The following is a 16,214-nucleotide window of genomic DNA, read 5'->3' as shown; positions in this document are numbered from 1 at the left end:
AACCATATATTCACAACTGAATATGGAACACAGAGCTGTAAATGTAGACTCAATATTAATTGAGATAGCAGAAGCTTTGGCAAGCAAATTGCTGATTGTCCTTGATCTCTGATAAGGGTGTACCCACTGACGCTACATCTGCAGAAGAGATGGCAGCCATTTTCCAAGTGAGTCTTTTCCAGCCTTGTTTCCCCGCCCTGAGTTCACGGGCCCTCGCTCCATGGCCGTGGGCCGCAGTAGCCCTGCTCCTTCTCTGCCCATGCCTCAACGCAGCCTGGAGCCAGATGCATCACCCTGCTCCTCTAAACTGCACTATACTGAACTATATAATTTAATCTTCTGCTACTCCAGTTAGTTTATTACCTCGACTGTAAGCAGCTCAGCCCATTTTATTTGCTGTGATAGATCCCTTATTGCATTTCTGTTGCATCCATACTGCCACCACTTTATACTGGGCCGGCCAGTGGAGGATGGGCTCCCCCTCCATAGCCGGGTTCCTCCCAAGTCTTTTCTCCCCACTGAGAGTTTTCATGTCATGTGCTTGCTATTTGGGGGTTCAGGCCTGGTGTTTGCTTTTTTTGCTCTGTTTTTGCTGTTTCTTGCCCTTTTTCTGTTACTCTGTACAGCGTCTTTGTGACAGTTTTTTATAAAAAGCGCGACACAAATAAAATGATTTTATTTGCTTGATCATCAAAATACCTCAAAAAAATCACCCATCTAGCCGTCCATCGACAGAAGCGAGAAAAACGAGTTGAGAGAACCTGCAGACCCTGTGGTCCTTCAGCACTGGTTTTTGATATCTCTGCCGTATTGTGCTGTCGTGTGTGAATAGTGCATGCATGACGCTAACTGCAATCATACCGGACGTGCTTTCTAGGCACACTACCTGCCTTTATTTTTTTGAAGCCTTCCCTGTAAAGAAATCTTATCTGCTGTTGCTAGGCTACCGCACTCCACTCCTGACAGTCACCTGGCTGACATCATTTAACGGCATTAGCGAACTAATTTCACGTTTGTTATTTGTTTTTTTAAATACAATGGATAAGCGGAGAACACTTGCTCTTGCTCTTCTGAAGAGTGAACGAGTTGAAAAAACAAAACAACTTTTTGTGAAATCGTATCCCTGTGGGTAGGTCGAAACGTATTATAATATCACAGGCATTTAGCAGACACTCTTACCCAAAGCAACTTGCACATTTGGAAGTTTTTCTCTTGTTTTCTGTGTCTGCGTCCTCTATGACGTCCTGGGTGATGCATCCAGTAAAATAATCATTCCCTTGTACAGTGATATGCCCCAATATGGCACTGGCACATGAGATTATCAATATTTTTCACTGAAAGTTCCTTGAACATTAGAGATAAAAATAAAGAAAGATAAAGATACATTTTATTGAACCCCATGGGGTCATTTATCCTCTGCATTTGACCCATCCTAGTTACTTAGGAGCAGTGGGCAGCTGCAGTGCAGCGCCCGGGGACCAACTCCAGTTCTGAGGCCAGTGCAACTTCAGGAGTGCACCTAACAAGCATGTCTTTGAGTGTGGGAGGAAACCGGAGTACCTGGAGTAAACCCACGCGAACACGGGGAGAACATGCAAACTCCACGCAGAGAGGATCCGGTCAGATCCGGATTCGAACCCGGAACCTCCTTCTTGCGAGGTAACTGCTAACCACTATGCCACCGTGCCCGCCCGTCTCATTGATAGATTGTGTGGTGACTGGTGTGCTTACTCGGCTTATGGGGAAAAACCTGGTAATGGCTCGAGCCGCTGTGCACCTAAGGGCATTATTTCAGGTCTTCTGATAAATGCCGCTGGCAGTAGAGCTGGCCTAAGGGGACCTTTTCCATTTCATACCAGTCGATTTGGGAAAGAAACTGAAATTCAATGTATATATTAGCCATAATCGTATGCGATTAGAATGCTCTTAGCTGAACATTCTAACGTTGATGTAACTATCACTACTGGTAACAGAAATCAGTACAGTTCTAGAACACTGGCCGACTAGAAAAACGAGCATTTCACAATACCTGCTCTTCAAAGAGTTAAAATACATTGCATAAGAAATTTTGAGACACTGTTGAATTTTTCCTCGAGTTTTGGGTGTGACTCACTGGGGGAATTTAATCTAACTTCTTGACAGTAAGACTGCTGATGTAGGATCTAGTTTTACACTTAAAGCTGGTACTGGATGAAGTGGAGCCATATTCATAAAATTTCGGCCTGTGTTCATAAATGGACTGCATGGTAAATGGACTGCATTTATATAGCGCTTTTATCCAAAGCACTTTACAATTGATGCCTCTCATTAACCAGAGCATTTAGGGGTTAGGTGTCTTGCTCAAGGACACACCCAGGGCGGGGCTCGAACCGGCAACCCTCCGACTGCCAGACAACCACTCTTACCTCCTGAGCTATGTCGCCCCTTAAAACATCTACCGTAGTCCTATTCAACCCCGGGTCTATCCTGCGGGTCTAAGTATCTGCGCCAGCCATGCGCTACACCACCTGATTTCACCAATTTACCTCCTTAGTTTAGGAATTCCAATCACTTATGTCATCCTCCTTTGTCTTCTCAGTCAATCAAGGTCAGCCATTTTTAAGGACATTCCAACCTTTTACATGCTCTTCAGGGAGCTGGGAAGCTCTCAAGAAAACACAAATGCATCCTCTTCATAAGTTTTTTTTTTTTGGAATGTGTGACATAAATGATCAACCTGTGGATCCACCTCTCCCCATCTGCCACATTTGTAATAATGTGGCTTCTGACTGACGCTAGACTGGACAAGCATGTTCCATTTACCTAATACACGTTTCTTTTATTCCTGTTTTCCTCATATTCCTTCCTTGCGTCCTCTGTTGGGTGATGCTAAGGAAGCAAGGAAAGGATGCAAAGAGGTAAAATAAGCAACTGGAGAGAGCCCATAGACAGGAGAAAGCTGATCCTAGATCAGCAGCCCTCTGAGGTGCTTTATAAACGCAGGGCCTAGACTGGATGTGAACCGGTATTGATTCCAATGTCATTTTCATGTCTGGAGTAATTGAGCTTTCCTGTCAGTGGAATGGTTGCTGAACCTGAACTCTAATTGGGTGTTTGTCTTTCACAGCGGGGGACCTACATGAAGTGGGTGTGGTCTGGTGGTCTGAGGACGAATCCTTCAGACCCTCGCATGAGAAGGGGGGCAGAGTGGTCCCAGTTCCCATTGTAGCGCCCTGCCCTTTTGCCCACCCCTTACTCCACCCTCTCCCCCTGAAAAACAAACCACTGCACCACCCCATCCTCCCTGAGTCTCAAAGATGGACAGCAAAGTTAATAACCCGCCAGGCTGTCACTACAATGAGACTGTTGAGTTCTTCTACAACCACAGCGGCAAGCTGATCAGCCCAACATGGCGAAAGCGCGACTTTCTGGTGGTCGGCTTGGGGTTGACCGTCTGCATCATCGTCATCCTGGCCAACATCCTGGTCATGACTGCCATCATCATCAATCGCCGATTCCACTTCCCCATCTACTACCTGCTGGGTAACCTGGCGGCGGCCGACCTCTTCGCCGGAATCTCCTACCTGTACCTGATGTTCCACACGGGGCCCTGGACCGTGAAACTGAAAAAGCAGGAGTGGTTCATCCGCCAGGGGCTCATCGACACCAGCCTGACCGCGTCGGTGGTCAACCTCCTGGCGGTGGCAGTGGAGCGCCACCAGACCGTCTTCACCATGCAGCTGCACAGCACCATGACCAACCAGCGGGTGGTCCTGCTGATCGTGGGGATCTGGGGGTTGGCGATCATCATGGGCCTGGTGCCCACCATGGGCTGGCACTGCATCTGCGACCTGGATGGCTGCTCCACCATGGCGCCCATGTACAGCCGAACCTACATGGTCTTCTGGGCGGGGCTCAACCTGCTCACCTTCTCCATCATGGTGGCGGTGTACACGCGCATCTTCATCTACGTGCGGCACAAGAGCCACCGCATGTCACAGCACACCACCCAGGTGCGCCACAGGCAGACCGTCATCAACCTGATGAAGACCGTCTCCATGATTCTGGGTGAGGGTCCTTACCAACGCTCATACACACACATACGCACACATGCATTTGCGCACATGCACACACACACCCGCCCCCCCCACACGCACACACACACACACAGTCACAGACTGTCTCCATGATTCTGGGTGAGGGTCCTTACCAACGCTCATACACACACATACGCACACACGCATTTACGCACATGCACACACACACCCGCCCCCCCCACACGCACACACACACACACAGTCACAGACCGTCTCCATGATTCTGGGTGAGGGTCCTTACCAACGCTCATACACACACATACGCACACACGCATTCGCGCACATGCACACACACACCCGCCCCCCCCACACGCACACACACACACACAGTCACAGACCGTCTCCATGATTCTGGGTGAGGGTCCTTACCAACGCTCATACACACACATACGCACACACGCATTCGCGCACATGCACACACACACCCGCCCCCCCCCACACGCACACACACACACAGTCACAGACCGTCTCCATGATTCTGGGTGAGGGTCCTTACCAACGCTCATACACACACATACGCACACATGCATTCGCGCACATGCACACACACACCCGCCCCCCCCACACGCACACACACACACACAGTCACAGACCGTCTCCATGATTCTGGGTGAGGGTCCTTACCAACGCTCATACACACACATACGCACACACGCATTCACGCACATGCACACACACACCCGCTCCCCCACCTGTCCACATTAAAGAAACTAGTCAAAAGCCATGGAAAAAAGGAACATTTTGGGCCCACTCTTAAAAACAAGAAGAGTTTTAAGGGTTTGTTAGCGTTCACTCATGATAGTTCCAGCAATTGTTGTCTGGACAAATGGCTTCAAAAAATAGTCCAAAAGAGTTATGGGAGGAGGTCAAGGACAAAACCAAGACAAGCACAGTCCTGGCAAGGTCTCATTGTGTTTACTGGCTTTACTATCCAGAGATGCTAATGTTAAGTAGCTCATGGGGAAACAAAGTGAAGCTAGGAAAATGCAATATTTGAATATGTGCTTGCACCTATGGGAACTTCTGTGTAACTGCATGACATGAGACTGCGACAGTGTGTACTATGTATCTGAGTTAGCAAGGTAGGCTTTTGCGTGCTCGACCTGATAATGTAGTTATTCCTTTATTCACGCTACCGTTGAAACAGAACATTTCTGTGAATGATAGTAAGTCTTGAGCCAGAAAATTTTCCAGAGCAATTATGCTGGAACTCCAGCTTTCCTTCACACGTGACCCCTGACCTTTTTAAAAAAAAAGTTAAGTAAGGTTGCATGTGTAATACATAAAAAATGAATGAATCACATTTGGCATTTAGGGCTGTCTAAGCAGATTATGCTGCACTCCTTTTTTACTGATACACCTGCATGTACACACACACACACGCATGCATGCACGCTCGCGCACACACACGTAGACACACACAATCAGAGATCTGCTTAAACTGGTTTAACGAGTTCTTTCCTGCCTCTGCTCCTGCCGTTTCTCTCTCTCCTGCACGCCTCCGCCCACCATTGTGCTTTTCGCTTGCTCTTTCTGTTCTTCCACCGTCTGACCGGGTCCTTCTGTGATTCCCCACTTTAGATCCAGGCTCAGGATTTGAGCGAGATGATTAAGTAGAGTGTGTGTGTGTTTATAACTGTGTTTTTATTAGTTTTTGTGTTTATAAGTGTTTGTGTGTTTATAAGTGTATGTGTTCCTGTGTGATTATAAGTGTGCATGTATGTGTGTGTGACTGCGTTTTTGCAACTGCGTGTGTTTTTATAAGTATGTGTGAGTGTGTGTATAAGCATGTGTGAGTGTGCGTATAAGCATGTGTGTGGGATGTGTGTGTGTGTGTGTGTGTGTGTGTGTGTATGCAGGCTCATAAAGGCTCAGTACAGGGCATGTCTGAGCAGGGCTGCATACTTTCCAATCCCCTTTGCAGCACAGCAGCATACCAACATCTTCTCCTGCCCAGCATGCCACCACCTTCAGTACTACACACCTATCCTTTATTCCTCTTTTTTCTCTCTGTTTCTAACCTGGTTTTTCACTTCCTCCCTCTCATCTTCTCCCTCATCTGTGTGTGTATGTGTCTGTGTGTGTGGTGTGTATGTCGTGTGTGTGATGTGTATGGCGTTTGTGTGTGTGTGTGTGCTTGCATGCACGAGCGTATGTGTGTGTGTGTGTGTGTGTGTGTGTGTATGTGTATGTGTGTGTGCGGTGTGTATGGTGTGTGTGTGAATGTGTGTGCTTGTATGTGCGAGCGTATGTGTGTCTGTGTGTGTCTGCGCGAGCGTATGTGTGTTTGTATGTGTGTGCGCGAGCGTATGTGTGTTTGTGTGTGTGCACGAGTGTATGTGTGTCTGTGTGTGTGTGCACGAGCGTATGTGTGTCTGTGTGTGTCTGCGCAAGCGTATGTGTGTTTGTATGTGTGTGCGCGAGCGTGTGTGTGTGTGTGTGCTTGCATGCACGAGCGTATGTGTGTGTGTGTGTGTGTGTGTGTGTGTATGTATATGTGTGTGTGTGTGTATGTGTGCTGTATGTGATCTGATCAGCTGTTATTGCAGTGTGACTGCGCTGTTTCAGTAGGCCCCCCCTGTTCTGGGGCTCTGGTGGGTGTGTCTGTGCAGCTGCACGTATGGCGCCATGGGGACTGCCAGTGTGTTTGTGTTTCTCTGAGTGCGCTGAGTGCTGCCACCTGCTGGCCACTCCGCGCCACTGTTCCCCTGCGGAGACAGGCGCCCTGAATCACACAGTGTTTTCTCCCCAAATGACCTTGTGAGCGTACAGGCTCACTTACATGTGGAATGGAGAACAAACTGATGAAGAGCTATGCTTTTTTTTCTTTCTTTCCCTCCCGCTCTCCTGCCCTCTCTGTCTCTCCTGCCTCCCAACCCTTCATTCCTGTCCTTCTGTCAACGGTTCCTCCACTTTTCTCCCCCTCCCTTATCTTATCTCTCTCCTTCTCTGTTTATCTCCCTCCCCTTCTCTCCCTCTCTATCCCTTTCTCCCCTTACCTCGCTTTCTCATTTTCTCTCTCCCTTTGTCTCCCGCCTCCCCCTCCCTCTCTCTCATTCCCTTTGTCTCCCTCGTTTCCCCTCTCTCTCCCCCTCCCTCTTCTTCCCTCTCTCTCTCTTTCCCTCTCTCAATCTCCCTCCCCTTCTCTCTCTCTTTGTCTGTCTCTCTCCCCCCTCCCCCTCTCTCTATATCGATTTCTCTTTCTTCCCCCTACCCATCTCTCTCCCTCTCTTTCCCCTCTCCCCTCCCTCCTTTTCTCTCTCCCCACCCCCCCCCCTCTCTCTCTCTCTCTCCCTCTCCCTCCACCCCTCCCTCTGTGCAGGTGCGTTTGTGATTTGCTGGACCCCGGGGCTGGTGGTTCTGCTGCTGGACGGGCTGGACTGTGTGAGCTGCAAGGTGCTGAATTATGAGAAGTACTGCCTGGTCCTGGCCGAGTGCAACTCGCTGATGAACCCCATCATCTACTCGTACCGCGACAAGGACATGCGCCGCACCTTCAAGCGCATCCTGTGCTTCCTGTGCAGACGGTCCTCCGACCAGGAGGGGGAGCAGTCCGGCGTGCACTTCAACACCCTGGAGCAGGAGGTACTCTCAGAGAGCTACGGCAACAACAACCATCACCACTCGCCCGGCAACACGCACTGAATAAGCCCCGCCCCTCCCCTGTCCATGACCCCACCCCCCACCCCCCCGCTTGACCGGCTACCCCCCCCTCCCAGGGGAGGGTGGGGGTTAGGGTGGAGAATGGGGAGAGGAGAAATGGGAACAGAGTGGGAGGAAGAGAAGGATTTTATGGATAAAAGAGAGAAAGAGAGTGAGAAAGAAATGAGAGAAAGGGCTGGAGAAATAAAAGAGAGGTGGAGGAGGAAGGGAGGAGAGTGAGAGAGCGGAAGGTTAGGGGAGTATGAGGTAGAGGAGAAGAGGCTCCTGACTTAAAGTTGTGAAGATAGGGAAGTATAAAAAAAAGTCTTCTTCTGTGTTCTTCACATTCTGCCCATCAGTCCAGGCCCCAAATCCCAGATCTGTCCCAAAAACCCCCACACCCCTGCACCGCTCCTTCAGGCCCCGATTACACCCACCCCACCTCCTCCCATCTCAGACCCCGTCCATCTGGCTAAATCCCCATCCCGATCCTTGTTTGACCCCGTCCTAATCAGCACAGGCCCAACCCCCATCCAGCCGAGACCCGCCCCCATTCAGCGCAGGCTCCACCCCCCGAGTAGTGCAGAGCGTGGGGTCACAGTTCGCCGCTTAGCGTGTGTCTGAGAACGCACTTGTGCCCAACCCCGCCCGTGTCCCTGTGTTCCGAAGGGTCTTCTTCTTTTCAAAATGGCCGAAGTCAGAAACGGCCTTTAGCAGATGTAGGAAAGATGTGTCGCTTCGCGTCAGAGCGCAAAAGGGGGCGGCACCACCGCGGGGGGGAAAAAAACAAAGCACTTTTAGGAGAAATGTGCAAAATGGACCAAAAACATTGGAACCCGAGGGCCGGTTGCTCTCTGCTTGGGTACAGTACGTGCTGTAGCTGCAGAGGAGGAATGAATACATGCATGCGGCTGTGCGGTGCGGGCGCGTGTGTGTATAGAGGTACAGTATATGCTGTTTATACAGCGCTCTGAGCAGAGCTCTTGTCCACACGCGCCGCCCCCCCCCCCCCATGTGCTGTTTATATTTCTGGGGAGGGTCTGAACGTGCGGGGGAGGGGGGAGGGCGCCCGCAGTTCAGGCTGAGAGGAGCGCTTTCAGTTTTCCGTCTCCTTGGAAACGTCGCGCCCCTAAAAGGTCTCCCTCCGAACGCGGTCAGAAAGTCAGCCGCTGTGCGACGGCGTTGCTGTAAACGAGGGTCCAGGAGGGGCGGGTGCATTTTTAACCTGATAAGGGTTCTTTTTTTTCCTTTTTTTCTGTCAGTGTGACTGATGTAGAGGCTTGCCCTTTGATCTTTGCATGCTGCTGGGTTTGCTTGCTCAGTGAGGCTGTGCTGTTTTAAAGGTCACAAAAATGTCATTTACAGTTTTTTCTCAACTGTTTGCACACGTCTTTCTGAAGCCGTACCTCATTTTCTCAGAACTCATAACGCGAAACGGAAAACGCAGCCGCAAAACGCCAAGCTCCTCAAATCTTTTGCAAAGAGAGACATTGTGTTCAGAACCGCGTTATGTCCTCTCAACATGGCAGTTTGTGCTCAAATGATACATGCACACACCATCATATGAAGAGGTGTTTCTGAGAACCACACTGACGTGGACAGTGGAAAACATTACTATGAATATTTTAGTAAGTTTATGCCTTTTTCAGTTCCATTCTTACTACTTATTACAGTAGCCTGTTTTAAAAGATTGTAATGTTATTACACTCAAATAGAAAACACAAATACAATGATCAAAATACTCTGGAAAAAATTCGTAAAGGGTATGTTAAGTGTTCTATATGCAGAACATACAGTAGAAAATAGGTCAGCTGTATGCAGATAAATTAATAAATCAAAATTAGACTACATCCTGTCTTCAGTCTCTGACTGGCTATAGGAGTTGAGAGACACCTTTGGCTTGTACATTGCTAAAGCTCTGATTTATATTTGAACAGTTATCGTAAGTAACAAGTGTTTTCCTGAGTGGAATCAATGTGGTCGAGTGGTAATTTAAGTTTAACATTTTTAATGGCAGTATTCTCCACGTGAACACAAGAGATTATATCTATAAACATTGTGCTGAATCTGGAGAATTGTGTGTGGTGTTTTGCAAAAAGTGTGGTTTTGACTTTCGAGGGAAAAGCGGTGTTTTTGCGGACGTGGTATAGGGTTAGGTACATGAGTTTCAGGTTTTGTGTCTCAGGTACCAGTGTTGGTGTGCAAACAACTGAGGAAAAACTGTAATCTGAACAAACTGAAAGGTGATATGAAATTTCAGGGGGTTACAATTAGTCATTGCTGACAGATGTCAGATTGTTCAGCCAAAAAAAAGACTTACCCGTTAATGTTTAATGCTGAAGGTAGCACGCAAGTTTAGATAATAGTTAACGTTCCCAAAACGGTTCTGTAACGTTTCAGCAACGCTATGGTCTTGTCCTCAGTGTTTACGGGTTGTTGGTGGTAGTTATTGATCTCTTCGGTTTAGAGCCAAGATTTGTTAACTGCGTGTATTTGAGGGTGAAATATTAGCATCATGCCCTACAAACAGTGAGTAGCAGGGCATTAAAGCACTGAGTGCTAAAGCTGGAAGATCCTCATTATGCGACGTCTCTTCATCAGATGAGGCTTCTTTTTCTGTGGTTAGTCTCTCTACAGAGTCAGGGTAGAATCATACACGTGCACACACACACACTCACATACACACGCATGCACACATGCACGCACACACATACACACGCACACACACGCACACACGCACACACACGCACTCACACGTACACACGCATGCACACATGCACGCACACACATACACACACACGCACGCACACACGCACACACACACGCACTCACACGTACACACGCATACACACATGCACGCACACACATACACACACACACACACACACACACACATACACACACACACACACACACACGCACACACGCGTGGGCTGCACATGTATGTTTCCTGTAAGATGGCAGGCAGGTGTAACCAGTCTGCCCTTAATCAGGAGTGGTTGGGCAGCGTCTGTAGACCTGGACTTTTTCCTGTCTGCCAGATATCTCATGTAGTCAGAGAGAGGGGCTGCACACAAGACCTGTACTGTAAAAATATATATAAAAATTGCGTAAAATAAATCACATATGCCTTGTATTTTTCTAGTATGTAATATATTGTTTAAGAAAAGGGACATTGAGTCAAGATGTATACAGCAAGTGTTGTGCAGTTTTTGATTTTGTAGTTTCAATGCAAGAACTGGAAAAAAAATCTTTGTCTATAATTGTTTCTTGTAAAACACCAATATCTTTAGTCACAAGTATTTAGCGTGTAATATAAAAGACTGTCGGGGATCATTTCTAATTTGTTTGTTTCATTCCAGTTATGAGCTGTGATTTGTTTTTTTATGTTATTTTCCTTTTGCTGCAAATAGACCAAACATAAAATGATAAATAAATTGCTTCTGAAAAGGTTCTGTGGTTCACGGGCATATCTCTCTCTCCATCGCTCTCTGTCTTGTGAGTTGTTCTTTTTTTCCATCCTGTGCCTCCATGTGAGTTGTTTTTTTATTGCTTGGTGATGTCTATCTGTGTGCTCTGTGATTGTTCAGCTTTGCCTGCCCATCCTGTGCAACTATGAGGTCATGCTGTGACAACAGGTCATACTCATACACAGACCATCAGATCCAAACCAAACTCAACTCAACTTGAATGGAATGGAGGCTTTGTTCTCCTAAATCGAGAACAGATTTTCAATAAATAGAACAAACCATCACTCAGTCAATCAATTTATTTTGTGTGAAGGTGCATTTACAAACAGGTTATTGCACTAAACGTTTTCCAGAGAAAAAAAAAAACTGAAACCCACCCGAAATTGAGCCAATTTATGTAAAAATGGGGAAATGCCTCCCTAGCCCCTGGAAGAGGTGGTCTTCCCAGTAGCGCATGTTCTGAGTCTACACTAAGATCTTGGACATGCAGAGGTGACTGTCTGGCTCTGTCTGGCTGTCTGTCTGTTGTTCAAGCTGACCTTGTTGTTCCACACTGTGGGAATTCCAGTATCCATGTCGGTTCTATACTCGGGGAAAAGATCCCTCAACTCCGCTGTTTGGTCTCTCATCATTTTGAGCAGTGATGCAAAGACCTGGGTCAAATTACACAATCTGAAATGCTTTAATAACTAACTCCTTTAGACACCAAGTAAAAACTCCTGCAGGTTATTTTGATAATCTTGAGTTATTCATGTGTTTTGTTGAAAAGTCCGAGGTATCTGCAGGAGTTTTTTTAATTTTTTTTTTTATGGGTACCTTAAAAAGTTAAAGTGTTCCAGATGTGTATTGAACCCAAGCTCTGTGTGACCAGCAGCATGCTGGATAAGCAAAGTTTTCAGGACTGAGTTGTAATAAATAAAAAAATAATTAAAAAAAGATACTAGGGCTCTGTAGCTGAGACTGTATAGAGGACTCTGTAGCTGAGACTGTATAGAGGACTCTGTAGCTGAGACTGTATACAGGACTCTGTAGCTGAGACTGTATACAGGACTCTGTAGCTGAGTCTGTATACAGGACTCTGTAGCTGAGTCTGCATACAGGACTCTGTAGCTGAGACTGTATACAGGACTCTGTAGCTGGGACTGTATACAGGACTCTGTAGCTGGGACTGTATACAGGACTCTGTAGCTGCTGGGAATGACTGCATTGTGAAGAGCTGCCCTCACCACCCTTCAGCCACTTTCAGAGAGACAGTGAAGTGGCTGAGCTAATGATGCTTGAGGGTACTCAGCCCGGGAAATAAGAGCTTTTTGGGCAGTTGGGGGTTGTGGGAAGGGGGAGAAAGAACATAAGAATACATAGCTGGAAAACGAGCCCAATCTGCCCATCTAGAACATAGTAAAATAAGAATACATAATGAGGAGAACAGGCCATTCAGTCCATCTAGAACAAGAACATAAGAATACATAATGAGAACAGGTTATTCAGCCCATCTAGAACATATGAACATAAAAATACAGAATGAGAACAGGCCCATCTAGAACAGTACTGTTCTGCTCATTTGGTATTCTTACGTTCTTATTAGGTATTCTTCTTATGTTCAGGATGGCCTGAATGGCTATGAATCTACCTCACAAGCTGTTCCATACATTGAAAACATTGTATTTAAAATAAAAATATTACCTATTTATCAGTGCAGCATTTACATGTGACTAATTTTCTCCTCTGGGACTTTACTGACCCAAATCAACTTGAAAAATACTTTGCAGTTTGCTTCGGTAATCCCTTTTATGATTTTTTTAATAAGAATTGTATTGTGTATTTATGGAGCTGGAGTTTAAATTTTTTCATTTGAAACAAAAGCCATTACATGAACAGTATCTTACTGAAGTGCATCAGGGCTATTGTTAGGATGTGTACCTGCAGCCCCCTCGTTACAAAGCAAGGTTGTCATACCAGAATTTTACACCAAAACCTCAGTCTGTGTTCATGAACAACTGCACGACCAGTTCCCTGGCAGAAAATGTTTGGGCGGTGTTTCGTATGAATTCTCATTGGGGCTGATCATCAGAATTGAGTTTTTCCTGTGATTATAGTGGTCCCTGCTGGTAGAGTGAGGAACTGCAATAGTTTTTCAGCCCTCGGAGTCCTCTCAAATATCTTTTAAATTAAGACTTTTAAATTAAAATGAATGAAAGGCAATCTAAATATTATCAATGCAACCCAAGATATAGAAGCAAATGTGTTTGAAGTGATTTTTATGAAAAATGAGCAAAATACATTTAAGCTCTAGTGTTAGGCCCCAGTGGTGAAAAATGTTGATTTCCCAAATCAATGACTAACTCTTGTGCTGGTCCTTTCCCTAGCTACTAAACTGGGCGGGGGGGGGGGGGGGGGGGTAGTGATGGGGAGTTGGCACAAATTAGGGAATGACCTGACCGCAACAAGGCCTTTTTAATTCCTCACCACTTTGTGTAAAAACAGTGATTTTGACTGAGGACTTTTATCTGTGTGTGTGTGTGTGTGTGTGTGTGTGCGTGCACATGTTTGTATATGTGTGTGTGTGTGTGTGTGTGTGTATATATATATATGTTTGTATATGTGTGTGTGTGTGTATATATATATGTTTGTATATGTGTGTGTGTGTTTGCTAGTCCTGTCCCTACATTATGTCCTCCTGTCTCTACAGAATCACAATCGTGAAACAGACTCGGCAAAGAACGGGAATAACGGCGCCCAGCTCTTAGCTTTGCAGAATAGCGGCGAGCCCCTTCCTTCATGAGGGGAGATTGACGGGCAGAGGGCGGAGCCAAGACAGACAGCCTCCTGAACTCCGCCCCCTCACAATCTTGATTGGACTTTTGTGGTGTCTGCTGTGTATTTGAATGCCTCTTCTGTGTGTGTGTGTGTGCGTGTGTGTGTGTGCACGTTTGTAAGTCCAAGTGCAACACAAGAGGGTGAAAGTGCTTGTTGTCTACATTTTAAAATATATTTTTTGGACTTGGAAAATCTATATTCTTGTTCCTAACGTGTGTGAGTGGGTCACAGCAGGTACTGCACACACACAAACAAGCTCAAATTCGGTTGGACAGAGGAGAAGCTCAGTGTTGAAGTGTTGCTTCTTTCTCTAACTTCCTAGACATTTATGTCTAACGACAACCATTTCTGAATGAAGTTCGCTTGTTACCGTGTATTGTGATTTCCATATCCCAAAGCTACATCTGGTTCCAGAAACTGAGAGATTTCCCAAGATTCCTTTGCAACTAATTGACCCCAGCTGCTGAGCAACAGCATGCACCACCAATCTGCAATGTACACAAGTGCATGATGCATTCCTTTATTACTATAGTGTTCTTGGTTGGGCGCTGGGCTTGTAGATTCCCCAGCTAATACAAAACGTTCTCACAACTTTGCTGGAAATGCAGTGGCAATGTTATAACATTGGCAAAAAAAACGTTCTAGTAACATTGTGAGAACATTTTCTGTTAGCCGGGAGGTTGCAAGTTCAGTTCCCAGGTGGGACACTGCAGTACTCTGCCTGAATTGTTTTGGACAAGCGTGTCAGCTCAGTGTCGGAATGCAGTTTAGGGAAAGTGAGAGGACGGACGAAAGGAATCGGCTCCTTCTCCCTCTCTTACTGCACCTGTACCCTCACCTGCTGCCTCTTTTTCTTGCCAGTTAATCTTTTTTTTTCTATTTATGAAAAAAGGGGAGAAAAAAACTTTCTGATCATTCCACAACTATGTGCAGAGTGATCAGCTGGTTAGTCTTTCCACTTCTCCGAATGACTCTGGGGCTTCTTGACTAGCCGGCAGTCTTATTGCACTGTATCCACTGACCAGAGGAGGCGCTAGCTTGCTCCAGCACACTGGTTTTGTGTGAAACGCTCAACGATATTTGGCAAGATCCATTCTGCCATTCTCCTGACCAAATTTATAGAAAAAAAACAAACATTGCAGTTATAAAATACCAATGACATTACTTAATATATTAGTAATTACATAACATAAATGAGCTTAAGACCCTTTTCTGTTAGGGTGGTTGGGGAAACTACACATGAAAGGGCACTTCATTGAAAGCACCCAGTTTATCATATAATAGGAGGGGATATTTTGACTGTCTGTGTGATGGTTGTATCCCCAGATTCTTAGATCAAAGTTTTCCTGCAAAGATAAAAGCAAAATGAGCCAGCATACTCCACTGCAAAAGCCAAACAAAAAAGTCTGTCTTAAACATTTTCATCTTAAAATGACTTAAAATTTTATTTTTCCACCAAAGAAGAAAATCTTTTCTTGCTTCAAGTTACTTTTTGCTTGATGTGAAATTGGCTTTCCCCATTGGAAAATCTTGAAATGAGTCAAACAGTCCCACCTCATTAGCAATATTTATTGGCTTACTTTACCATAAAAAGTAATAGAAATAAGACTTTAAGTCTAAATGTAAGACTAAAATACTTGTGTGACTATTTTTTTTGGTTTTTGCAGTGTGCAACTGTATGGTTCTATGGGATAGTTCACTATAAGGGTTTTATTTTTTACTTTCAACATGCAGTGTTTCAGGTGGCTGTACATGCAAGCATATTAATATTATAGTGTTTACTCACGATTGTAAGCATAAATGTATAAATAAATTAATGTTTTTTATTATGGTGCTTGTACGTTCATTGAGTGCAGCATTCTCCAGTTGCACATACCAGAGGAAATAGTTTGAAACAAAAGTAACAGTAAATTAGTCATTTTGTGAAGAATAAAAAAATGATACACATAGGCAAAATCTCTGGATGCTTAACGTTGCTGTTCAAGCTTCTTTGGAGTTACTTGAAGTGTATGTTTTTGCTTTAGATTAGATTACCACCCCCAAAATCTCCATAAATGGCATCATAAAGCTGGCAGGCTGTCACAGACGGTGGCGGTGTGGGGAGGGGTGGTATTGGTGTGTGTCATGTATGTATATTTTAAAAAACTATGTAATTGAACACATAAACTCAACATATAAATGAAGGAAAATGTGAATGTGCATTTGTGTT

General features: G+C 45.7%; 1 protein-coding gene across 2 annotated transcripts in view; it reads left to right on the top strand.

The window, feature by feature from the left end:
* Positions 1-16,184, top strand: part of lpar2b (lysophosphatidic acid receptor 2b) — a 31,462-nt gene extending 15,278 nt beyond the window's left edge. The window contains exons 1-4 of one of the 2 annotated variants that reach the window (XM_035405628.1): positions 1,568-1,659; positions 3,107-4,047; positions 7,399-7,661; positions 13,878-16,184. In XM_035405628.1, the coding sequence (XP_035261519.1) occupies positions 3,297-4,047; positions 7,399-7,661; positions 13,878-13,970 (1,107 nt within the window). In that variant the 5' untranslated portion in view covers positions 1,568-1,659; positions 3,107-3,296 and the 3' untranslated portion in view covers positions 13,971-16,184. Of the gene's footprint in view, positions 1-1,567; positions 1,660-3,106; positions 4,048-7,398; positions 7,662-13,877 lie in introns of those variants that run through there. The other variant, XM_035405627.1, reaches the window with a different exon arrangement.
* The last annotated feature ends 30 nt before the right edge of the window (positions 16,185-16,214 follow it).

Source organism: Anguilla anguilla, chromosome 2 (genome assembly GCF_013347855.1).
Source record: "Anguilla anguilla isolate fAngAng1 chromosome 2, fAngAng1.pri, whole genome shotgun sequence".
NCBI classification, from domain to species: Eukaryota; Metazoa; Chordata; class Actinopteri; order Anguilliformes; family Anguillidae; genus Anguilla; species Anguilla anguilla.
Note: the sequence above shows the minus strand (reverse complement) of the source record. Positions and strands in the feature narration are given on the sequence as shown.